Source organism: Perna viridis, chromosome 14 (assembly GCF_037379345.1).
Source record: "Perna viridis isolate PV_CMFRI_1.1 ecotype Kerala chromosome 14, ASM3737934v1, whole genome shotgun sequence".
Lineage (NCBI taxonomy): Eukaryota > Metazoa > Mollusca > Bivalvia > Mytilida > Mytilidae > Perna > Perna viridis.
This window is the reverse complement of record NC_142458.1, coordinates 11,883,643-11,909,760: the sequence shown is the minus strand read 5'-3', so window position 1 is coordinate 11,909,760 and position 26,118 is coordinate 11,883,643. Positions and strand designations below refer to the sequence as shown.

General features: G+C 33.2%; 1 protein-coding gene across 5 annotated transcripts in view; it reads right to left on the bottom strand.

Annotated features, from left to right (window-relative positions):
• Window positions 1–26,118, bottom strand: part of LOC148598209 (MAM and LDL-receptor class A domain-containing protein 1-like) — a 79,843-nt gene that overhangs the window by 30,442 nt on the left and 23,283 nt on the right. For all 5 annotated transcript variants that reach the window (XM_088561918.1, XM_088561915.1, XM_088561919.1 and 2 more), the window contains 13 exons: window positions 25,663–25,735; window positions 24,024–24,218; window positions 22,541–22,667; window positions 20,286–20,399; window positions 19,367–19,482; window positions 17,563–17,678; window positions 12,567–12,718; window positions 11,142–11,255; window positions 9,145–9,236; window positions 7,323–7,452; window positions 4,642–4,817; window positions 3,532–3,613; window positions 112–240 (listed from right to left, as the gene is read on the bottom strand). In XM_088561918.1, coding sequence (XP_088418044.1) covers window positions 112–240; window positions 3,532–3,613; window positions 4,642–4,817; window positions 7,323–7,452; window positions 9,145–9,236; window positions 11,142–11,255; window positions 12,567–12,718; window positions 17,563–17,678; window positions 19,367–19,482; window positions 20,286–20,399; window positions 22,541–22,667; window positions 24,024–24,218; window positions 25,663–25,735 — 1,616 coding nt within the window. The remainder of the gene's footprint in view (window positions 1–111; window positions 241–3,531; window positions 3,614–4,641; window positions 4,818–7,322; window positions 7,453–9,144; window positions 9,237–11,141; window positions 11,256–12,566; window positions 12,719–17,562; window positions 17,679–19,366; window positions 19,483–20,285; window positions 20,400–22,540; window positions 22,668–24,023; window positions 24,219–25,662; window positions 25,736–26,118) is intronic.

The window sequence follows — 26,118 nt, the reverse complement described above, 5'->3', positions numbered from 1 at the left end:
AATGTCCTCATATTACCTGTTGGTAAGTAAAATGATTATGAAAAGCATCAAATTGATGGACTGTCGAAACCAAAGAAAAAAACAAAACTTCATTTATTTCAGCATGTATACCTGTGGTAGGTTGAGGAGTTGTTGGTTGTGGAGTTGTTGGTGCAGGCGTTGTTGGTGCAGGCGTTGTTGGCTGCGGAGTCGTTGGTGCAGGTGTTGTTGGCTGCGGAGTCGTTGGTGCAGGCGTTGATGCTACATCAAACATTTTTTTAGATTTAATCAGTAGTAATTTTCCAATGATAATAACATATTATTGTGTTCAAGTAAGATTCTGTTATGCAATGATGGATCCCTACAGTGGGATTCCAGGTGTAGGAAATCACCTTTCAATGAAAAAATTCATAGAGGGCAAAATGAGCAAATGATAGCTTTAACGCCCCAAGCTTCTGTTTCTATTTTTAGATCAAACCTTCTTTGGTAAATTTCTTGCAGTGCCCCTGTTATGTTATACGAAAATATAATATGTGACAGACAGACAGTTCATATTAACATGAAGATTACTAAAAATATATCTTCTTGAGCCATCTAGTGTGGCTAAAAATGTAATTTTGTTTATCTAGAGATTTCAATATAATGAAATATAATGAAATATAATATAATATTCATGAAATTTTAATTTATTTTCTCCCCATACCCAAAAATTGATCTGAAACAGATATGGAAATAAGAATTAAATAAAAACACTAAAAATAATTAAAGAATTTCACTGGACCATGAATATATTGTTTAAAGTTTTAAAGCCTATAGCAGATAACATATTGTGGGTAATTATCGTGGGACGCTAATTTTGAGGTATTTTGTTGGCCCGTCTAAGAGCGCCATAATAAATTCAACATAGATTTACTCTTGGCCAACAACTACTAAGTGCACCACTTATAATCCACCAAATTTTTTTGGACACCTTTTTGTTTCAAAATCGCCAAATACAGTATTTCAAGCATTTCGTTACAAATTGTTCTTAGCAATTTTGTTCCTAGTTCTGAAACAAAAACTGAAAGAATTCATTGTTCCATGTTCTTGATCTAGCAATATATTGATGGAGAAACCTGCAACACAGTGAAAACCATGACACAATGAAACCTGCAACACAGTGAAACTAGCAACATAGTAAAACCTGCGACACAGTGAAACCTGTAACACATTGAAACCTGTGACACAGTGGAACATGTGACAGTGAAACCTGCAACACAGTAAAACTTGTGACACAGTGGAACCTGTGACACAGTGAAACCTGCAACACAGTGAAACCTGTAACATATTGAAACCTGTGCAACATTGAAACCAGTGACACTGTGAAACCTGTGACAGTGAAACCTGCAACACAGTAAAACCTGCGACACATTGAAACCTGCAACACAGTAAAACCTGCAACACAGTGAAACCAATGACACAGTGAAACCTGTGACACACTGAAACCATACAACACAGTGGAACCTGCAACACAATGAATCTGAAACACAGTGAACTTTGTGACACAGTGAAACCTGCAACACGATGAATCTGAGACACAGTGAAACCATGCAACACAGTGGAACCTGTGAAACAATATATCTGAGACACAGTGAAACCATGCGACACAGTGAAGCCTGTGACACAATGAATCCGCGACAAAGTGAAACCATGTAACACAGTGAAACCTGTGACACAATGAATCAAAGACACAGTGAAACCGTGCAACACAGTGGAACTTGTGAAACAATATATCCGAGACACATTGAAACCATGCAACATAGTGAAACCTGAGACACGATGAATCTGAGACAAAGTGAAACCTAAGTATCTAACTTTCTCTATAAACATAAAATTATGAAAAATTAAACTCTTCAAATTGACTTTTTAGCACTATATATTGCAGGTATCATTTTTTTTTAAACCAAGACAATATATACCTACAAATATGTTCACTACATAATCCCCAAAATTAGCAACTGCGAAAAATCATATGTTTACAGTAACACAGAAGATGATCAACTCCTACAGTCCCAGGATTTTCATTGAAAGAAATCCAATATAATGTTATTATTAATTCAAATTGAATTAAAAAAACTTTTCAATTTGGGTTTTGTTTTGTTTGTATAACGAAAAATAACAAACAGCCCATTTTGTAAAATATCTGAACCAATCAAGGGTCAGATTGTGTAAACCTTAAGGTGGTAGACCTAGGGTAAGGGACACTACTCTTTAAAATAATTGGAATGATTGTATTCAATATTTTACATCAATCTTATGTAAGCATGTAGTTAACTTGGATTCATTTTATTCTGCTTCAAACGAAAGCTTGAGAGGCTTTGGTGAAATTGAATATAATACAAACATATCACTGATTTCATGAATTATGTCCCTTACCCTAAGTCTACCTCCTTAAGTCATCACAAGTTTTAAGGACAGGTTAAATAGACTGATAACTGACCTGAAACTGATGGATGATAATTAATATACTGAAAACATACTCATTTTCACTATTTTTGCAGTTGACAGAAAACCATGAGTACATGCAAAATTGATTTTAAACACTGTATAACACTAATCGTTTTTTTTTTTGTTGAAATCTTGAAAATTGATACCAGCAAATATGTTCGATTGACAGAATTCACAAAAATTAGCAACCATGATAATTAACACATTTACAGTATTACACTATGTGATTCCTGAGACTGATTGCTCTTCGTGATGGAGGTAGGAAAAGACGTTTTTTTAGGCTTAGTTACATAAAAAAATTATGTTTTACAATGTTAGTCTTCTTCCTACTGTCTGCAGTGCAATCTGACACACCAATCTTTGAAGGGGCATTCACATAATTTTTTTTGAAGAACTTTTGCAGGGGTGTTAACGTAATTTTTTTTTGTTTTGAAGATGCCATTTTATAACATTTTTTCTTGATGACAAAAATATTACTGGCATTACCTGGGACACACCATTTTTATGCCTAACAAAACTTAGAAGTCATGCATGATAGGTAAATTATTTCCAGTCCAGATACAATAATTCCAGGCAATCCCAGAAATCAAGTTTTCAAGCAGCATGGATTGGTTTAGGTGATGTATATCAAAGTTCAACTAATTAAGTATCAGTCTTTGAAAAAATCAGACAGGAGGTGATTCATGCATGTCAAAAACCCACCAAATTCACATTTATTTCTTTAGATCGCATTTCATTTTCATTTGGTTGTTGCGCTTTTGAGATAAAAATTATATAGATTGTACATAAAATTAGCACTTTGCAAGAGTTATTGTTCTTGACTTTGTTCGATTTGGTTGATTTTAGTGGGAGATAAATGTATGATTTTCTCAAAAGTACAGATCTGAACATGGAAAGGACAACTGTTACTTAAATATAGAGCATATGTAGACTGAAAAAGCATTCTTAGATTGGTGGGTTTTTCATCATCATGAATCTGACTTAAATATGGACAGTGTCTGAATTTTATATGGACTGGTAATTAAATTTATAAAGCACATCATACAAATCCATTTATAAACCTACTACAAGATCCAGGAGTAATTCTAACATCATCAATTGCTATGTCTCCATTCCAGCTACTACCACGGATGGCCTCAATGGTTACCTTCAATTATAAATGAAAATTTAAGATTTCACAAATTTATATACACTATTAGTTGTTATCTAAAATTAGAAAGTCACATCAATCATTTTCACCAGCTCAATTAATTAAGTCAAAACTCAACTATTTACCAAAGTTTTTGTCAAGTCAATTTTAAAGTGTAATTCCAATTTAATCCATGAGCTCCAGGAAACATTTTATTTATATGCAAATAACTTAAGGAAGTAGACCTAGGATTAGGGACACAACTCCTACAAATCACTGGAACGTTTGTATTCACCATTTTACATCAATCTCATGTAAGCATCAAAGTAACTTGGAATGATTTCATTATGTTTCAAAGAAAAGCCTCATAGGCTTTGGTGAAATTAAATACGATACAAACATATCACTGATTTCAACAGTTATGCAATTTAAAATAATTCCAAACTAAATGATGCTTTGATGAAGGAACAAATCTTATTTTTTGACTGGATTGGTCAGTTATAAGGATTGTTTTTAATGTTTGACCGAGCCATGGTTGTTCATAAACAATTTAACCACAGATCATATAGTGTAAACAGCACCATTGTTGGTAATTTCACATTACTTGGTTGAATATTGAAAAAAATTCTTTTAAGTAGTACTCCACATAAGAATCATGCAAAATGTGATTCATGGTTGGAAAGCCTACATATTTTTATTTTTGATATTTTGTTTAAAATGTCATAGTAAACAGAAAGTAACATGTGGTTTTTCATGTAAACCTTGTTCATAGGAGATAAAAATTATATAGAATGTACTGTAGAATTCACAATTAAGAGAGATAACTATGTAAATGACAGTAAAATACAATAGACGTTATTGGATTTTCCATATGGATTATCTCCTAAGAGCAGACAGATTGGAATGAATAGTTTTACATTTCATCATACAGATCTATAAAGCAACTGAATAACAAAAATAAAAATATGTAGGCTTTTTTGAAGTGCATCACATTTTACAGAATTTGCATGACTTTTACAAAGACTACTACTTAAAACTTTTCTTACCTTCAGATCTGGCATACTTGGAATATCAAAGGATGCTTCAGTCCAAGTGTTGCCCTGATCTCCAGAACGAGTAAACTGGTTTGCTTTAGGAACACCTGTTCCCTCTGTGTAAATATTCAGTGTACCAATGCTGCCTCCAAACATATGATACCAGAACCGCATACAACGCAGAACCGCTGTAATAGTATTGATTGATTGATTATCATTAAAAATCCTATCCCCTCAACGATTCCATGGATCGATCACCGCTGCCTGCATCAATAAATGACGACGGTTACCAATCTGATAAGTTTTGTAATGTAAAATGACGGTACATGGTTCATTTAAATTTCCATTGGAAAGAATCAAATATAACACCAATAAAAAATTATCTTAAATTTAAGATAATATAAATCCATATACAGGAATAATTTATTTTGTTAAAGATTAAAGAATTGCAAAATCAAAGTAAAATTAATTGATGTTTAACTCTATTGCATTTAGTAAATAAGTCTACAGATTCCGTAAAATATCTTAAACACTCAGTAGTCATGTGATGCAATCACCAAATTAATGTATTGATGACGGATTGGTGACGGATCACTAATTTTAGCTACACAGATTGGTACAGGTACTGTAAGTGATGATTCAATTTGAAATTGAATCGCATAAAATGGCATACCCATATACAGCTTGTCAAAATATCAAGTTAAGTTACAGTTGCAAAAGCAATTGTAATGAAAAAGGTACAGATTGATGAACGGATACTATGATCACTATTAATTACCTGGTATTCATAACGTGGGAGGTACAAAAAGTTTTTCTTATTGTGATTCATTTTAACAAGAGTCTCCCAAGAGCCTGAATCACTCAAATTAAATTTTGCCTTTCAAGGGCAATAACTGTAACAAGGAGTTATGCAATAATTTTGACTCTGAAAGACTTTGGTAGGCCTTATCATAAGGATCATTTCAGCAACTGAAATGTTTCTTTCTAAACAATCAAATATCAGTAGCTCAAACTCCAATGGACCATTGAAATGTGTTCGAGTTATCAGGAGTTCGAGAAATTGAAGCTGGTATATTTCAGGATTTTTTTTCATTGCCGGTTATGCTGATTTGTGGACATTAAAAATGCTGTGTTCACCTTTAAAAATGTTCAGAGTTTGAGTTCCTTGGTCAATAATTTGTTTTCATCTTATTTTCTTTCACGCTTTCATCATACCGACTTCGGAACTTTCTCGAAGTTCGATCAGTGTTATGTTCAGATTAAAACTGTACCTAATTAGTGATGACTTAAATATTACCAGTAGTTAACTAAAATGACACTAATTAAAGATAGGGTTTCAGTTTTTCACATCTTTCATTACCCAAGCTGACAAAATGGCTGACAAGTTCAAGTTAGGGTTGTTCTCTAAGATTCATTACCGAACCAACCGACCAGTCAGTTCAAGTGTTCAAGAAATTGAAGTTTGAGAAATCCAAGATTATTTATATTGATTATATAGGAGAAAAATTTGGTACTTTGAATTGTATTCGAGAAATACTGGGTGTTCGACCCATCTGAGTTCAAGCGAGTGAAGCAATCGATGGTATATCATAATTTTCAAGATATTGGATAATAACTGTAAAAGACTATCATTTTTCACCTTTCAAGGGCAATAATTCCAACAAACAGTTGTCTGACAATTTTTGATCCAATGCAGGCTTTTGTATGCCTTATAATAAGAATCATTTCGGCAATTGAAAGAATTTGGCTAAACAGTTTTGGAGATAATGAAAATCTTCTGACTAACCCCTATATACCATTTTTAGTAACAGCAGCCATGTTTTTTTCCAGGGATAAAAATTTCCCACATCTGATCTATGTAGAATTCCCTAAAGAATATTCTGACTAATTTTGGATCTTATTGGTTGGGTAGTTTGAGAGGAGAAGACTTTTGAAAGAAATAACATTAAATATAGCAAAATAAAAATATCAAAGGGCAATAATTCCAACATGGCTTAACAGATTAAAAAAATATTTGACCACAGATTTATCACATCATGCTGAACACATTTACCCTATGTTAGAATCTGGCTAAACCTAACAGTTTTGGAGATATATGGGAAAAACTACTGTCTGACCCCTATGTTCTATTTTTAGTAACAGCAGTCATGTCTTTCAATGGATCAAAAATCCCCACATCAGTTCTATGCAGGATACCCCAAGGAACATTCATACTAAGTTTGGTTCCAATTGGTCATGTAGTTTAGAGTTTTGAAAAATTGTCAACAATGATTAAGATGACAACAGATACCCATTGATGGCAATAGCTCACATGGCCTTCAACCAATTTAGTTAATAATGCTTTCCTGACAGTGGTGCAAATCATATGAAATCAAGTGTTTTCATCCTCAAACATTACATCCATTCTATTTTTGTGATATAGTACAAAGCCCTGTTTCTGTTATCCAAGCCTAAGAACACAGATTTAAGGAGGTAGACCTAGGGTAAGGGGCATAACTCTTCAAATCAGTGATATGTTTGTATCATATCATTTAATTTCCCCAAAGCTTATCAAGTTTTCATTTGCAACAGAATGAATCAATCCAAGTTACTTTAATGCTTACATGAGATTGATGAAAAAGGCTTTACACAAATGTTCCAATGATTTGTAAGAGTTATGCTCCTTACTCTAAGTCTACCTGATATTAACATACCTGGGAAAGCAATATTGGTTTCCATTACAGCCTTGTCTCCTTGTACTCTTGGGGAGGAAACCTCAATAAAACTGTATTGATAACCCTCCTTTGCATTAGATGGCCCTGTACCTGAGGATGGTGTTGAACCCTAAAACACAATAGATATATTGATCATGGTTTAAGGTCTATGGCAGATATTTCATACATTTCAGAACAAGAGGGATTGAACAATCATACATACTTTGCTTTGCACTAGTCCAACTTGCTGAGCAACAGCCAGCAGGTAGGCATGCCACCCCACTCACATTATTCTGACTTCAAGCCAACTAGTTTTCATTCTATTACCTAAATATTACATGCTTGGCAGAGAAGCCATAAAAACCAATTTTAAAGTCTTTTGTGTGACTCAGCAGGGGATTGAACCCACAATCTCTGACACTCCAGGCTTGCTACAGGGGACATGTTAGTGACAAAATCAGGAACTTCCCTGAGCAGCGCCGAGCTACCACAGCATAGACTGCCCAAGCCAGATCAAGAAGTGTGTTCTTGTAGACTATGAGCACTCATTTTTGTGAGACATTTCATAAAATCTGCCAATACACTTGTTTACCAGAATTTAAAAAGAATAGTTAAAATCTGGGTAAAACAAAAATTTTAAATGGGTTTTAATAAAACCTGTATTTTTACCTTTTTGGTCCCTTTTTCTAAAACGGTAGGGGCCAAATTAAATAGGACCTTCTTTTGTCATATCAAAATTTCAGAACAATTGGTCAACCACAACTTAAGTTATCTCATGGAAACAAAGTGTCCCCATATTGATCGAATAAAAATTTGAATCTACAATATAACTTTAGAAGTACTGAGAGCCTGATTTCAGTCTGACAGAATGTTAAAAATAACTCATTAGGATTTGTCGATTTGTTGCAATAAAAATGACTGAATAGTACCAATAGAGAAAAATAATTTGAATACAGAGTTTACTAGTTTTACATCTTCCTCCATAAAAAGTATTTATATGGTCCTTATAGTCTGTTTGAGTTTTATAAATCTTCAAAATTCATTTTTCAAAATAAAATATTTTAACTTTTCTACTGCAGATTCATTTCTCCAGTAAGTATGAAATATTTTCAGAATTTATCTCAAAAACAAAAAAATTTCCCTATTAGGCTTTATGTAATTTCTATTTCATATATTTCTATTAACGGTATTTTTTGTATGCCTTAGTATTATAAGAACTATTTGAATATTCATGTGAAAACTAAGTCATGTGACATCAACTCATTTGACTATCTAAAAAATGTCATCCTTTATAATCCTGTATAGACACCTGTATTGATAAAATTCTGAAAATATTTCTCTGAGTTAGTATGCACTATAGATAACCACATGCAGTTGAAAAATTGACATGAGTGAATTATTTTTGAAAATTGGTTTTATAAGAATTTTTTTCCTAGATTTATTAAACTCAAAAGAACTATAACAATTACATGATTCAGATACATTCTTTTCATTTCCAATGTGCTACAGAATAAGAATAAGCTAAAATGAACGATATGGAAGTTTAACATATGGATTAACTGGTTTTACAGACAAGTTGCTTAAAGTCTAATGAGATTTAGGAACTCATTGATAAGGCCTCTCAAGCATATAACTTCATCCTTTTGTATGTAAAACCTGCCTCATATCAAATAAAATGAAACGTATGTTAAACCATATCAGGCTTGAAACATATGATAATCATATATTGAATTTCATATGATAATCATATGATGAACTTCATATGATTCTCGTGTGTGGCACATTTATTGTACATATGTAAATGAAGCTGAGCAGTACTTACACTAGTGGTTGTCCAATCAAAATTATCAGTGGATACTTGATCAAAGATGCTTTTTTCTCCAAATTCAAATCCAGCAGTAACGACAGCATTGGCTGGAAAAAGAAGATAATTAGTTGTTACTTTAGAAAAAAATTAGAGGAACTGTGAGCATGCATGAATCGACTGCTGCCTGATTTTTATAAAGACTGCTACTTAATTAGAATAAACATTTACATGATTTATATGGCAAAAAAAAACATGTTTCCAGCTACCCTACCTACCAGTGCTTTCATTAAGAGCCGGTACCCGGTACTTTTACCTGGCTACGGTAGCGTCTGGTACTGGCAGAATAAAATAAAAGCAAAAAAAAAGTCATGAGGAAAAATCTAATAAATATATATCTAAGATCGTTCGGTCTGTAGGCTACGGGTATGTCTCCAAAATGGTTATCTTTAGTGTTTATTATTGTTTATATTGGTGTCTTCGTTGAGGTCCACGTCGGCATCTAATCGGTAAAGCGCTATAGATAATAATATAAATACATTGCAATGTTTAATTAATTATGTCCGTCTAAAAGTCAACCAGACTAAAACTGCTAGCCTTGTTCATTTTCAGATGCAAAGAATTTCTTATCAGACTATGATTTTTAGACCAACATTTCACAATAAGACACATGCAATTACACTACATGTCACAGTAATAATTAGGCAATAAACAACAACAAAGTTTTATCATGAAAATAATCAGCAGTAGGAACCACCACATGTTATGGAATTTTATTTAATAAATGTTTAGTTTTGTTCCTATGCATTTATTTGTATGTGTTAGTGTTCAAATTTTGTAACAAGTAAATAAAAGCCAAAAAAAAGAACAAAATATGACATTTATCAAAATTTCATTTAGAATGGCATAGTATTAAACAGTCAACAAAGTTTATCAGCATTAGTCTAGAAATGGATCGGGTAAAAATCATGGGGAGCTCCTGGATTTCAGGGCTTTGAAACTAAATCAGTTATGATTCATCATATATCTTGACTTCAAATTCATATATTTTAAACAAAACTGAAGCAAATATTGCACACTTAATATCATATTTTCATGTCAATTGAAAATTTGCAGATTCTTGAATTCGTGGTTTTGATGATCCTGTCATACAAATTAAAGTATATAATCCTTTCATAGGGAATCAAATTTTGTGGTTTACCTCACCCACGAAATCCATGAAAATTGGTACCCCAGGAATAATAGTACTTTTACAGTAAGTCTTTTTTTTTGTGCCTACCTTAAGCAGTTTTTTTGGCTATTTTGGCTAAAGCACTGCTAAAGTATAAATTGTATCCCCATTTACTCAATGTGAAATGTTTTTACGAAATAAAATAATTTCCTTACTTATATCTACCCAATTTTTTTTCCTTGCTTGTAGCAGGAAACAAAACTATTACATGTATTAGTTTTGGCCTTACTCTACATGTATGGCATTGTCTCTTTTATCTAGCTTTACTTTCAACCCAATGGCATTTGATTGGTTGTGGTTAGATATATGTATTTCAGACATAGAAAGTTTTAATTCAAACTGTGGTGTCACAAAACTAAAAAAAAATACTTAAGTCTGAAAAGAAAATATCCATAAGGAGGTAGACCTAGGGTAAGGGACACAAGTCTTACAAATCAGTGATATGTTTGTTTAAACAAATTAACACCAATCTTATACTAGCAATCTAAGTACGTTTAACTTAGATTTACATCATTCTGTTTCAATTGAATGCTTGACAGGCTTTTGTGAAATTGAATATAATACAAACATATTGATTTCAAGAGTTTTGTCACTTAACCTAGCTAGGTCAATCTCCTAAAATTAAATGGTAGCTCCAATTAAATTCTACACGTTTTTGCTTCACAAAGGGTTTAGAATATGCTCAGACAAGTAATTTAAAACTTTAAAGCGCAGTGGCCAGATCTCGTGTCTTCTGCATCACATCATAGACTCATGGGCCAAAAGTGTTACTATATATACTCACGAGCTATTTGGTCACAGTATTTACCACTAACACCAGTATCACAATTACAAGTAAAGGAGTTAGAGCCCACTGAAGATACACATGTACCCAAATTACATGGATTGCTTTCACATCCTAGAAAAAATGGAAAATATGACTTTTTTTAAAATAAAACAATAAAATGAAATTTGGTTTCATGGCAACAGCTGAAACTTATAAGAAACAAGCTCCAGGTATTCTCAAGCTCAATATATATTTTTTTAAAAACCAATTTTCGCCTGAATTTTTACTGGAAATTCAGTGGATTTCCACTTGAAATTCAACTGAATTACAGTGGAAATTTCACTGGAATTCACAATTCAGAAGAAATTTAGGTGAAATTGCCAACTGGTATTCCAATGGAATTTCACAGTGAGTGAATGAAACTCCAGTCTTTATTTTTACAAGTGTATCTGTCCTTGAGATGCTAAATTTCAGTGCTTTTCAATGAAATTATAACACAATTTACCAATATGATATGGAAAATCTTGTATTTTTTCCTTGATTCTGATGGTGCATATAGCCAGATATTAAAATATCATAGTGGTTTTTTTTTTCTTACCATGTTTTAACCGCTGCCAGATTCTTACTGAGACTTACACTTAACACTCTATGGCAAACATTTCAAGCATTTCAGTATGTGAATGACTGGTAGTAAATTATGTATGTGTAGAAAATAAATATTTTTTTCATGTTTTTTTCCTTATTATTCACAAATTTCAGTAAAAATATTCTAAGCTCAAAATCACCTGCATTTTAAATAAGGATAGCAGCAAATCTCTTTACTGCTATTTGGGTCTCACAGGTTAACAGGTATGAAGACTGCATTTTCTTCATACTCATTATGACAGTGTTTATAATTGTTAAATAACTTTTGTGATATCTTTCAGGTTGCTTCTAGTAGCCAAAAATTATCAAAAATGACATGTACCTTCAGAGGGTGTTCATGCAAAAACCAGGCAGAGGGTTGCACATAGCAAATTTTGTTTTCAAAATTTTTTTTATCCATTTCATATCATAAATGCATTAATTCTCAAAGCTGAATGTTTGTTTTTGGTTAAAGAGAAAAACAAATCATAGAAAGCATTAAAATTCATTGAAAAAGGGAAAAAACTGTTTTTGGTAGCTTTTAAGGGAACTTAATCATTTTCCGAGTCATCCATTGTCACATTAAAACAAAATACTATTTAACATACATGTGATATAAAAATTACATCGGAACAAAAAATTCAGTGGGATAAAATTCACCACGTGCCAATCATATCATAGGATATACCTGATTTACATTGATAGCCTCTTGAATTTGTATTTAAATGAGAATATCACAAGAATAAAAAATCAAACCTTTTTGGATTCTTAATGAACCCATTCCTTTCACAAATGAGGCCAAAATGACTCATTACATACCTGTTCCTATATTATTAAGCTTGATTTTGAAACCTTTTCCTTGAGCAGCTGAGGTACTTTGACTGTTAAACTTAATTATCATGACATGTTGAAGTTCATCTTTAGTTGTATCCCAGAACTCAGAATCAGCCACATTATTGGTGCCACAGATCCTGAAATTTGAAAAATACATCATTTACTCAAATAAAACATAAAAAGTTAAATTAAGTTTCCCCATAAAAATTCAATGTCATTTTTAGCAAAATAAAGAAATGTGTTGTTTCTAAAAGCATTTTTTATATTTTCACCTTTTACCCTTTGACCTTAAAGACCCTCTTCCAAGGAAACGCAAGTCTCCTGATCGCAAGTCTGTTTCCCGATTGGCCAAATACTGATAACATAGTGGCTTTCGAAAAAAAAAACTATCAAAACTGCGTGCCAGGTGTTATTTCCTGAATGAAAGAAGTAGAAAGAACATAATTTTACCACTTCAGCTATCTTTTTTTTTAAAGACAGTACTTGTTTTGTATTACCATTGATTCACTGATAGGGTCTTTCAATTGAAACTAACACACTATATTTTAAAGCAGTATTCCAAATGAAATGGGTATAATTTACAATTTCCTGTGGTTCTCAACATTGCATGGGAAGAATTGAGATTGTGGCATACTTTTTGGTAGGTTTAAACTGGTCTGGTGCTGGCATCCTAGTTAAATGCTAGTACCCCATTATTAGTGCCTTTGGGTAACATATAATCAAGTTTCTTTATTTATTATTCAACAAAGGATTTTAACCTTTTTGAACTGATTTTAAGGTATGTTTAATTGTGTTTTGCTTTATCCAGTTTTAAAAGCGGATGGGTTTTGATCATGCCAAAGTACTTTAACCCCAGTGCATTATTTGTGCCTATCCTAACTATGGGTTAAATAGTGCCATTGCCTTGTGGTTGACCATAGATAGTCAAAAACTGTGGGTGCAAACCCAGACAGATGGAGTTTGTCAGCAATGAAATTGCAGTCATCTACGGGAGGGAAAACCCTGAAAGAAAATATAAATCTGGAGGTACTACGTTTAATGCGTAAGGCTAATTTCCTCATCTCAGAAAAAACAGAGGAGTACAGAAACCTTAAACAAGTCAAAATTTACAAGAAAGGGAAGGTTAGTTATCAGACAAGCTTCAACTCAACGAGACAAAGATGTTTCAATTACGCATGGGATGAAAGCCACACAGAAGTTCACATGCATAAAGACACACCTTCTAACCTTAAGATCACCAGGAGGATATGCACATGGAATGTCCAAACCATGTATGCTACATGTAAAACTGCACAGGCCATTAAGAAAATGAGACAGTATTGCTTAGTCATGCTGGGGATAAGCAAATGTAGATGGATAGGGTCAGGAAAGATCAAAACCCAAACTGGAGAAACCATCATTCTGGAAGATCTGATAACCATCACAGTAAAAAAGTTGCCATCGCTATGTTAAGAAAACATTAAAATGTCTGTATAAATGGACACCAATCAGCGACCGAATTATAACAGCTCAATTCTGGTCCAAATATATAAAATCAACAATTATACAGATATATTAACCCACAAACAATGCAAACAAATAAGACAAGAATAACTTTTATGAACAGCTGCAGAAAGTAGTCGATAAAACACTGCATCATGACATTTTGCTGCTTATAGGAGACCTTAATGCCAAAGTAGGAAAATCTCTTGAAGAAGAGAATGGAATAGCATGAAAACACTGCATACGACGTGAAAGAAATGACAATGGAGAAAAGTATTTTGCTTTTTGCAGTCTAAACAACCTTGCCATCACAACAACCTTGTTCCTGCACAAAAATATTTACGTACCTCACCTGACAGTGCACACAAGAACCAAATAGATCATGCAAAATTCAGAAGATCTTTAATCAACCTAAGAGTCATGAGAGGAGCAGACGAAGGAAGCGATTACAACCTACTAGTCTCTAAAGTCCAACTAAAGCTGTACAAGGTGCTAGGAAAAGCAACAACATCTAAAAGATACAAGTCCTGTAAGCTGAAAATACCAGAAATAAAGAAAAGATTCTCATTAGAACTGAGAAACAGATTCTGCACCCTAACTGGCAACGAGGAACAAGATATAGAAAAGCAGTGGAATGAATTTAAGGAGGTAGACCAAGGGTATTAGGAAGATAACTCTTGAAATCAATGATATGTTTGTATAATATCCAGTTTCACCAAAACCTTTCAAGCTTTTATATGAAATAGGATGGAATCAATCCAAGTTACTTTGATGCTTACATGAGATTGATGTAATTAGTGCTGATAACAAATGTTCCAATGATTTGTAAGAATTGTGTCCCTTACCCTAGGTCTACCTCCTTAAAGAACATCTACAATGAAACAGCTTAAAACATCCTTGGTTGAAGAAAAAGATTGAACCAAGAGTGGATAAGTGCAGACAGCTGGAAACTTGTTGATGAAAGGAAAGCATTGAAAAACAAGATGGGTGGAACAACATTAGAGAGGATCAAAGATAAACTGTGGCAGAGGTACAACATGAAAGACAAAGATGTATAAAAAAAGAGCATGAAAAAGGACATTATAAACAGTGGTTTGAAGATCTTGCAACTGAGGCTGAAACAGCAGCCAGTGAAGGTAATATGAAAGCAGTGTATGACATAACCCAAACACTTTGCAAAGATATATCAAAACAAATAGTACATATAAAAGACAAAGGTGGCACACTCCTGACAAAAGAAAATGAAGTGAAGTTCAGATGGATAGAACATTTCAATGAAATTTAAGTAGCACTCCAGCTAAGAATCATGCAAATGGTGATTTATGGGTAAAAAGCCTACATATTTTCATTTTTGATAGTTGGTTTGAATAGCCATTGTAAACAGAAATTAACATTCAGTTTTTCATATAACCCATGTTCTTAGGAGATAAAAATTATATAGAATGCACTGTAGATTTCAAAATTAAGGGAGATAACTCTGTAAATGACATTCAAATACAATAGAACCTATTGGATTTTCAATGTTGATTATCTCCTAAGAGCAGGCAGATTTGAATGAATAATTACACATTTCATAATATAGACCCATAAAACTACTTAATTACAAAAATAAAAAATATGTAGCTTTTTTGGGTGTATCACATTTTTCAAATTTTGCATGATTCTTACAAAGACAGCTACTTAAACAGACCAGAACCACCAGAACAGACTGAGACATGGAAGGAATCAAGATACTACCAATTAGTCACTTCCAACACTAAAGGAAGTAAGATCTGTAATTAAAGACCTTAAAATGAAAAAATCACCTGGAATTGACAATATTACCAGTGAACTAATATAAGCTGACCCATTAATATCCACAAAATAAAGTCACAAATTTCTTGCAAAATCCTGGAATGATGAGAAGATACCAACTGACTGGAAAAAAGTTTTAATTGTTAATCTATTAAAGAAGGGCAATCTGACTAACTGTGGAAACTGGAGAGGTATAACTTTGATACCAACAACATCAAAAATTTTGGGCAAAATCATCATATAAAAAATAGCAGAAGTTGATAAACACTTAAGAGAAGAACAGGCAGGATTTAGAGAAGGTCGTGGTACAACTGAACAGATATTTATCCTAAGAAACATCATTGAGCAAACAGCAGAATGAAATTCAAACCTCTATATATGCATCATTGACTCAGAGAAAGCATTTCATAGTGTCTATCAAGAAATGCTTTGGACATTGATGAAACACTATGGTAAACCAGAAAAGGTAATAACTCTGAAAAAATGTATGTATGAAGCCAATGAATGTGCTGTGGTACCATATAATGGAAATTCAGATTGGTTTAAAATTAAATCTGGAGTGGAACAGGGATGCAACATGTCTGGCTTCCTATTTCTCATAGTAATTGACTGGATAATGAAAAAATTAACAGCAGAGAACAACACAGGTTGTTAATGGAATCTCAAAACAAGAGGATGTATATTATGTAGACAACATTGCGTTATTTTCCAATACACAAGAACAACTACAAAGAAAACTTAATGATGTCAGTAAACCTGCCCACTCCAATAGCCTCAAGACCAACGCAACTAGAGCAAAAGTGATGAGATTCAATGCAAACACCAACCAATCCATCACCAGCACAGAACAAACAGTAATTGAAAATGTAAAATCATTTACATATCATGCAGCCATAACTACCACCTCAGGAGGAACCAACAAAGACATCAGAAGACGCTTAGGCCTTTTTGAATTGATATTTAGGTACATTTAATTGTGTATTAGTTTTCAACAGTGGCCAGTTTTAAAAGGGGGAGGGGTTGTAATCATGCCAAAGTACTGCGTTATTTGTGCCTGTCCCAAGTCAAGAAATTCTGGCCTCTATGTTTTGTTTTCCCTTTCAGTTTACTTTGTGAAGTATATAGAGGCAACTATTTCACTGTACCTTTGTGTAATGTTGTTTTGAGGCCAGATGCAGCCTCCCCTGTTGTGTGAGGGTTACCTCCTCATTCATTGATGACCCATGGATGGCCTTGAGCTGGCATTTTTCATTTCAGTAAGGTTGTTGTCGCTGACATATTCACCATATCCATTCTCCTTACATTTTATGACATCGTAATAGATTTGTTACAAAACAGTTTTACCTATTTTTTTTTCTAACATAATTTAGGGGGTCCTGGCAACCCCCTTATGAATATGAAAATTTATAAGCACACATAAAAATGTGTCTAACAAAGATTTTTGTGTCCCCCCCCCCAAGTTCTGCATAAGGAAACCCCAAAAATTAATCATAATTATTAAGCAAATAAATGAACAAAGGAATCTTCGGAAAAATTACGTGTACAAGTTTCATAGAATTACATTCAACAGTTTTAGAAGAGTTGCAGAATGGGTGAACAGACAGACAGACAGCATGGTAAATATACACCTCCCACTTTCAAACAAAAAGTATAAGAAATCTCTCATGAAAATAAGATGACTAACAGTATATACTATAATACTTACGTTGGTCCCCTCTGTCCAAGCAAATTATACCTGTACTCAATCCAATGGTTACAAACATTGCTTGAGGTAACATCCATTGACTGTACTGATGCTCTTATACGATTACCTGGTACTCCCTACAAAAATTTCATTTATTGATTGACTGATTTATTAAGATTTAATATCCTTTGGCAAAAATTTCATTTATTACTAGTCTGACATGTTGAGCCAGATTTTTACAGTGAATGAAATACTTAACTTCAAGAATGCAATAAAATTATATGTTGAATCTCCCCATTTCTTTTTATAAAGATTAAACACAAGATACACTGTTATCCTAGCTGAGTCAAGAAGGGATTTTTTTTCAATGTCATGTGTCTTAAGTTATAGTTATTTAGGTCTGAAAAAAAATGATGTTTCGGGTCACCCTACTAACACTCCTTCAGACCCACCACCCAAAAGTTTTGTGAATTTGAAAAAAATAAAATAAAAATCCTGCTAATTAACTCATAGAAAATTTTTTTTTCTATCCTGGATGGAAGAACAAAGAGTTATTGAAAACACACACTAATGTGCTCTAGGCTATTAACATAGTCTATTATATGTTTATCTTTGTAGATTTGGTTTTTATTGTATTCTGAGTTTGGTGTCATACTTATTTCATTTCAAAATTTAAAAAAAAGTTAAAATGTTTTTTTTAAATCCCTACTTACCAATCCTACAAAAATTTAGAGAGGTGATCTGAAACACAACATTTTTTTTCGGCCTAACAGCTTTCCATACTAGCAATGTTTTGATGAAAAATTGAATTGTCATGTACCTTTAATGACACTGGGGAAAATGTAATCAAGGGAACCAAGGTTATAGTGGTAATCAAAAGAATGTAATCCAGTAATAATGACAAGACATGGAAAACAGCCATACACAACAAAGAACATAAAGTAACTAAAATCATACATACAAAGTAACAAAAGCAAATGAGCAACTCAGACTCCACTAAAAACTGGGAGCATGGACCAATTGCACCGGTAGGGTAAGCGTCCTCTACTTTTCTAGAAACACCTGTTGAGTTGCTCATAAAAAGTCAAGTCCTGGATAGACAAAAGAGGAAAGGAAAACTATGATAAGTTGAATAAATAAGTTTTCATGGCGCAGATAGATACACATAACGATCCAAGAGTTCATGATGATGACCATAAACTTCTGCAGTGATATTAAACAAGCCATAATCACTGGATAATTTCTGTAACTAAAACTAAACAGAAAGGGGTTTGACACTTGACATTTCTCTCTAGGTAGCCCACAGGACTATTTGATAGATAAATTTAGTGGTCCTCAAAATTGTTTTGTGGTCCTCTCCTTAGGACTAATAAAACTTTAAGAACTAAATGCTCGTAGGACTACAAATTTTAAATTGCAATGTTGTCCTTTCTCATATAAGGTAGGCACAAGACTACCAAACCACTATTAGTGTCGAAGCCTGCACCAGTAACAGGTATAACTCTTCTTAAATTTTGCAAAAGGCATCCTCTACAAAAATTAAAATTGAAATATTGTACAGGCACAAATGGTGATAGTGAGAAAATGTTAAATAAAGACACTAGACCCTGTCCGACACTTGATAATTACATTATACCATAATCAGCCAGGTACAATCCAGACACCAGACCCTGCCTGACACTTGATAATTACATTATACCTTCATCAGCCAGGTACAATCCAGACACCAGACCCTGCCTGACACTTGATAATTACATTATACCTTCATCAGCCAGGTACAATCCAGACAACAGACCCTGCCTGACACTTGATAATTATATTATACCTTAATCAGCCAGGTGCAATCCAGACCATAGGGGTAGTTTCCACCAGAACTAAAGTTTGGTGATTCTATGTATTGCGTTTCCTGGAGGCCGACATTAACGATACCACCACAGTTTCCTGTTGAAAGAAAACAGTGCACAAGCCAGTAATGAATTTAGTAATGGCTTTATCATTTGCTTAATTTGGTAATTTTTATAAACAGTTGGCACTGTTCCACTTTTACATGCATAATAAAAACTAAAGTAGCACTCCAGATAAGAATCATGCAAATGTCTGGAAAGCCTACCTATTTTTAACTTTGATATTTTGTTTAAAATGTTATAGCTAACAGAAATTAACGTGTGGCTCTTCATATAACCAGTGCTCTTAGGAGATAAAAATTATATAGAATGCACTGTCAAATTCAAAATTAAGGGAATAACTCTGAAAATGACACTTAAAAACAAAAGAAACTATTGAATTTTTTATGTGGATTATTTCCTTAGAGTAGACAAATTGGAATGAATAATTATACATTTCATCATATAGACCTATAAAGCAACTTAATACCAAAAACAAAAATATGTAGCCTTTTTTTTCAGGTGTATCACATTTTACGGAATTTGCATGATTCTTACAAAGACTGCTACTTAAATACAAAACTTCAAAAAGGAAAATTTATAAATTTACAGTACTTCAAAAGTAGCCCATGTCTCTTAAATTGAGGAGAGTTAAACCAGTCAAATACCGTAGACACTATTTTTTAAGGGATACAGAAGAGGATTTATACATTTGTACTAATTTTAATTACAGTTATTTGTATTGAAAATTCCTTAAATAAAATTTTCCTGCCTTATAACAGCACTTAATACTTTCTCTTAAAAGGAGGGGGTGTTGTAACTTCCTGAACCTCCTGATTATGATCAGGATATATATCTTACCTGTACTGACAGGTGTTTCACACAGGGAACCAGTAAGGGAATTAGGACACACACATTCACATTTAAAGTTGACAAAACCACCGTTCTCACAACTGGGTTTAGTAGTACAATGGTCTGAAAAAGAAAAAAAATTCAAAATATTATTGAACAGATAATTAAAGAGATACTGGAGAAGAGGCTTTATGACATCTTTTTGGTCCATATCTGTGAAGTCTGTCATCTTTTTTAGAGCATATCTGTTCCTACAGTACCTGAACCGATCCAGAATTTCATGATTTACATGTTCACATTAGCCTAAATGCTTGTGTACTGCAATTCAGTTAAGTGTCAGTCCCTGTAAGAATCAGGCAGTATATGAAACATGGCATGAAAAAATCCATCATTTTGAAAGTTTAATTTGACTATTTGCATCATCAGAATCAAGGAAAACAGACAAGATTTTCCATATCATATTGGTAAATTGAGTTAAAATTTCATTGAAAAGCACTGAAAAATGAACATTTCAAGGGTAGATAACTCTGTCAAATACCTCATTTTTTAACATTCTGGGCAAATCCAGTGGTGTAGAGATCAAATGATGGTCTTTTCAAACAGAAAAAGTAACCTTGAGTGATATCATATTGTCAGATCGGTGGGGATTTGACATGCATGTTTCTGATTTACCTATTTTGCCTGATTCTTACAAATACTTGCGCTTAAGTGACACTAAAACCACATGATTTGTGAGGGGATCATTTTCTGTAAACATTTTGATTCAATGCATTACTGTGTGCACAACGATTATATTTGATATAAAATATTAGTGTATTACAGAAAAATATAGAAAGTATTTGTATGAGGCTAAGGGAGGGGAAGTAACTGCAAGGCTCTGTCGAGCCGAATGCAAATACTTTCTATATATTTTCTGTAATACACTAAAATTGTGTTTATCCTGCAACAAGTCAATTTTGATGGTTTTGTGTTGTTAAGAGTATTTAATTCAAAAGTAGGACCCTGTCGTGGGCCCCAAGCATTTGCATTTCATTGAAAACCTGCCACAAAAAGTAGTTCTGAGAGATGAACATTATTTGACAAAATATTGTAACATTTAACTTTTACTTTTAAACGAGTCATAAACATAACATAAATATTCAAAATTAAACAACAATTTCCGTTATTTAACATGTTTTTCAGATGAGAAATAAATTCTTCCGTGACCTACTTCCACTTTTGACAGTTATTGATTTGTTGGATTGTGTGTGTACACATTCAAAGTGGCGATGTTCAAAGTTGCGCCGCAAAACATTGAATTGACACGGCTAGACATGTTTGTTTGGGAAAAGGATGCCACAAAGTCTTCGGAACACTGTGACTGACAGATTGACTAAACAGGACCTATTCTAGAGGGAGAAATGAGTAAAACCTTCTCCTTGTTTGTGCTCACTTCTCCCATTTGTCTTTGACAGTGAGAAGTTTTTGTGATGGATTACATAGTCAAAAATGTAAATATTGTTATTTTTCAAACTGAATTTACTAAAACTTCTCATTGTTACTAATGTCTAGATTAGGCCTTGTAAAAAACCTGTAAAAAACCTATCACTTGATGAACTTCCTTTTTTAGATGGCTGACTCAGGACAGTCAAGAAGAAAATTAAAACTTTTATCAGATAAAGTTTCAATTAATTATCAAGACAAATCCTTCAGAAATCTACTTAATCAAGGGGAGACAAACGATATCTGCTGAAAATCATCATTATATGTGATATAACCAGGGATGATTTTACGAGGTCAACAAAGAAAGCAGAAATTGGCAAAATCAGAAGCATACAATAAAAAAAAGAATCATAACAGAAACATCCCGATTTGAAATGGCGGAAACCGGCTAAACCATGGAAGAAAATCATCCCTGTATAACATTTTAAAAAACAAAAGTATCATCCTTAACTAATTTTACGATCTAATAAATTTGGTAATGACAAAAAAAAAAGAGAAAAATCAGACAAGTTGAAATTAATGTGATCGGTAGTTCCTGAGAAAAAAACGTAACGAAATTTCTGGTCACCAACGTATCCACCGTATGGCATAGCTACAGGAAGAATGTATCAAAATCGAAGTGATACTAGTGCCTAAGAAAGCTGTTGTGGAAAAAAGTGTTTTGGAAACACATAAAACATGGACACAGGGTAACATAAAAACACAGACAAGGGTAAAACAGTATACCCCCCCCCACCCCTTTCTCCTTTGAAGCAGGGGTATAAAATTTATAAACAATTTACCTGTGCAGCCGTATGCTGCCGTTGTATCAGCTATATCGTAGAATTCCAAACCATCAGCTGAGTCAGCCAAAAATTCCAAACGCTGATCTTTGAAAGTTATTGTTTTTTGGCCATTTGTAGAAAAGGCCTGAAAATAAAACACAAAATATATTTTCTAAGGAAATGGCTAAAAAATTTTGCTAATAAAAATGAACCCGCAAAAAAATTAGATATACAAAAATAGTAGAATAAATGGTCTTAAGTTGAACAGGAAACAGAGAAGATCTACATTCAGAACAAAACACGTTGTAATCTGTCTAAACAAAACCCTGTATAATCTGAAAGCCTGTAAAAACGTTCCAATGATTTCTAAAAGTTGTGTCCCTTACTCTAGGTCTACCTCCTTAAACTGAATTTTTTAACCCGAATTGGGTTAATGACTTAGACAGAAATGACTGTACAATCACATAGAACTGAAGAAATTTCAATATGTACGATCTCCCTATCAATATTATTCATTCCCTTTGTTAGTCAGTGTTCATGACCAACACCTTTAGTAGGAGTAAAATCCTGCAAATTATTCACATAATTTATATTTGAAAAATTCAAATGTCAAAATATGCAAACCTGATAGATGTGAACAAAATAAAATACTCCTTAGAAAAATACAGTAAAACCTGTCAAAAATAAACTTCAAAGGATGGTAAAATCATGGTCACATAAAACAGGTGTTATACAGGATAATTCATATAAAAACATAACATAGGGATATTATAAATCATTGTCTTTTAAAACAAGTTGTCACTGAGAAAGGTTTAACCATATGTTGTGAAAAGTGTAATTAGTAGAAATTATCATTATTTAAAAAGGTCCTTAAATATTTATGGAGCTCCACAATTTGATTTCAGTACCTTCACATTTCAATTTCAGGAGCGCCTTAAATATCTATGGACCTCCATAATTCAATTTTTAGACCTCCTTGATTTTTTAAGGACTTCCACAATTCAATTTCAGGGCTGCCACATTTCAATATTTGGACCTAAAAAATTTAATTTCAAGAACCACATACATATTTTTTAAGGAGCTCCTAAAAATGAATTTAGAGATCCAAAAAATTAAAATGTGGGGCCCCAAAATTGAATTGCGAAAGTCTTGAAATCCAATTGTAGAGCTCCGTGCCTCGTAAGATATACTACAAATGTTCTTTTTCCATTTCAATTTCTTAGTAGTTTGTTCTTCAAATTGGCATATTTTGTAACTATTTATGTAATCATTAGGCATTGTGAATTGGAAAGTACCTGTTTAAATTCATTTTGTACGGTCAGCAGTGAAGGACATGTTAATACATTCTGAAAGTGCTTACAGTATTTAAATTTAGTATTAGCATATGTTCAATATCACATGATTGTCATATGATTACCACATGATTATCATACGAATCGAGCACCATATGATTATCATATGTGGCACATTTGGCTGTGTATTATCAATTTGTTTTACTTACGTATAAACTATACTGCATGGAAGATTCAGCATCATATGGGTTATTATCGTGGGTGTTTAATTTCTTCATGTTATAATTGCCTGTACCACCATTAACATTGGAAAAATTTATTGTGACGTACTCGTCACGATCTGAACGAGATTGTTCATGATGTCCTCCCATTGCATGAAGCATTTCATGGACAGATGTTGAAACCTGAAAAGTAAATTCAGTTTTGTTCTACTTTAAAGGTACAGTTTAACCTCATCAGGCTACAAAAAAAAATTTGTTTTTCCGATCAATCCCCTAAAGTTTTGTAGGGGCCATAGGATAAGCATTTTTTAAAATATAATTTTTATTTTGTTTTATTTTGAAATGAAATGAGTGTGAAACCAAACACGGTATAAAATAAAAACCAAATCTGCAAAGATTATACAAGTCAATGGTCACACTCACATGTGGGTTTACAATTGATTCAATATATAAATTACCTGTATTTCTAACTCTTTGTTTTTTCATCAAAGATAGAAAAATAAATATATTATATTTGGCTTTAATTGTTTTTCAACAAATAGTCGGCATTCCAATGGGAAAAAAGTGTGCTCCTCTACTTGCTGACCTTTTCCTTCACTCTTATGAGGCTGATTTTATCGCTGATCTGATCCGAAAAAAGAATATTGTTTAACTAGATCCTTTAATTTCAGTTTCCGCTATATAGATGACGTATTATCTTAAAACAATCCTAATTTTAGGGATTTGATACATCGCATCTACCCCAAAGAACTTGAGATAAAGGATACTACAGACACAGTGAAGTCAGCCTCATATCTTGACCTACACTTAGAAATCAACGGTAAAGAAAAACTATGGACCAAACTTTACAACAAACATGATGACTTCTCATTCAGAATTGTCGACTTTCCTTTCATCTGTGGCAAATTCCCTTTAGCACCTGCATATATCACAACCCATACATTATGCCAGAGCTTGCCGAAACTATGCAGACTTTTTGTATTGCGTTAGAATTCTATCAAATAGGCTTCTGGAACAGGGTTCTGTTGCTACAAGATTGAAGTCATCACTACAGAAGTTTTATGGTCGTCATCATGAACTCGTGGATTGTTACGGTGTATCCATCTGCACTATGAAAACTGATTTTTCAACGTGTCATAGTTTTCCTTTCCTCTTTTGACCACCCCATACTTGACTTTTTATGAGCAACTCGGCGGGTGTTTGTAGAAAAGCAGAGGACACTTACCCTACCAGTGCACCTGGTCCATGCTCCCAGTTTTTAGTGGAGTCAGAGTTGCTCATTTGCTTTTGTTACTTTGTAAGTATGATTTTAGTTATTTTATGTTCTTTGTTGTGTATGTCTGTTTTCCATGTCTGATCTTTGTCCCTGGATTACATTCTTTTGATTACCGCTATAACCTTCAAGTTCCCTTGATTACTCTTTGAATCTTTGAATAGCTGTTAGTTAAGACAGATCTCATCAAGCTGTGATGTGTTGTCAGTGCACGATGAGAACTAATTTGTTTACTATAACAGTTTTCCTTTCCAATTTTGTCTACGTATACCTCTGTTAAATCCTGGTTCTATTGATTTCACTTTAATGAGTTACCTTAAAGAATTGATTATAATATAAGAAGTCAATACATACCGAAACACATCCTGGCTCCTGAAGACTAAGGTATTGTTTGGTCAAGACCATGCCTACATAGGACCAACAGCCGCTAAAAAAAATATATTTGAAAAACATTGGCAACCACAGCTAAACTTGAAGCCTTGAATCTCCTAATCATTAGAAAATACCAAATACATGCATACACCAAAATGAAAATACAATATATTAATAGTTTACTAACATCCTAAACCACACTTAAGAAAATAAGTCTAGGGTAAGGGACACACAGCTTAATTACAAATCATTAGAATGTTTTTATACACCATTTTAAATCAATCATGTGTCTTAGCATCAAAGTAACTTGGACTAATGTCAATCTGTTTCAAGGGAAAGCTTGAAAGGCTTTTGTGAAATTGAATGTGATACAAACATATCACTGATTTCATGAGTTATGACCCTTATCCTAGGTCTACCGCCTTAAGTATCAGTCTT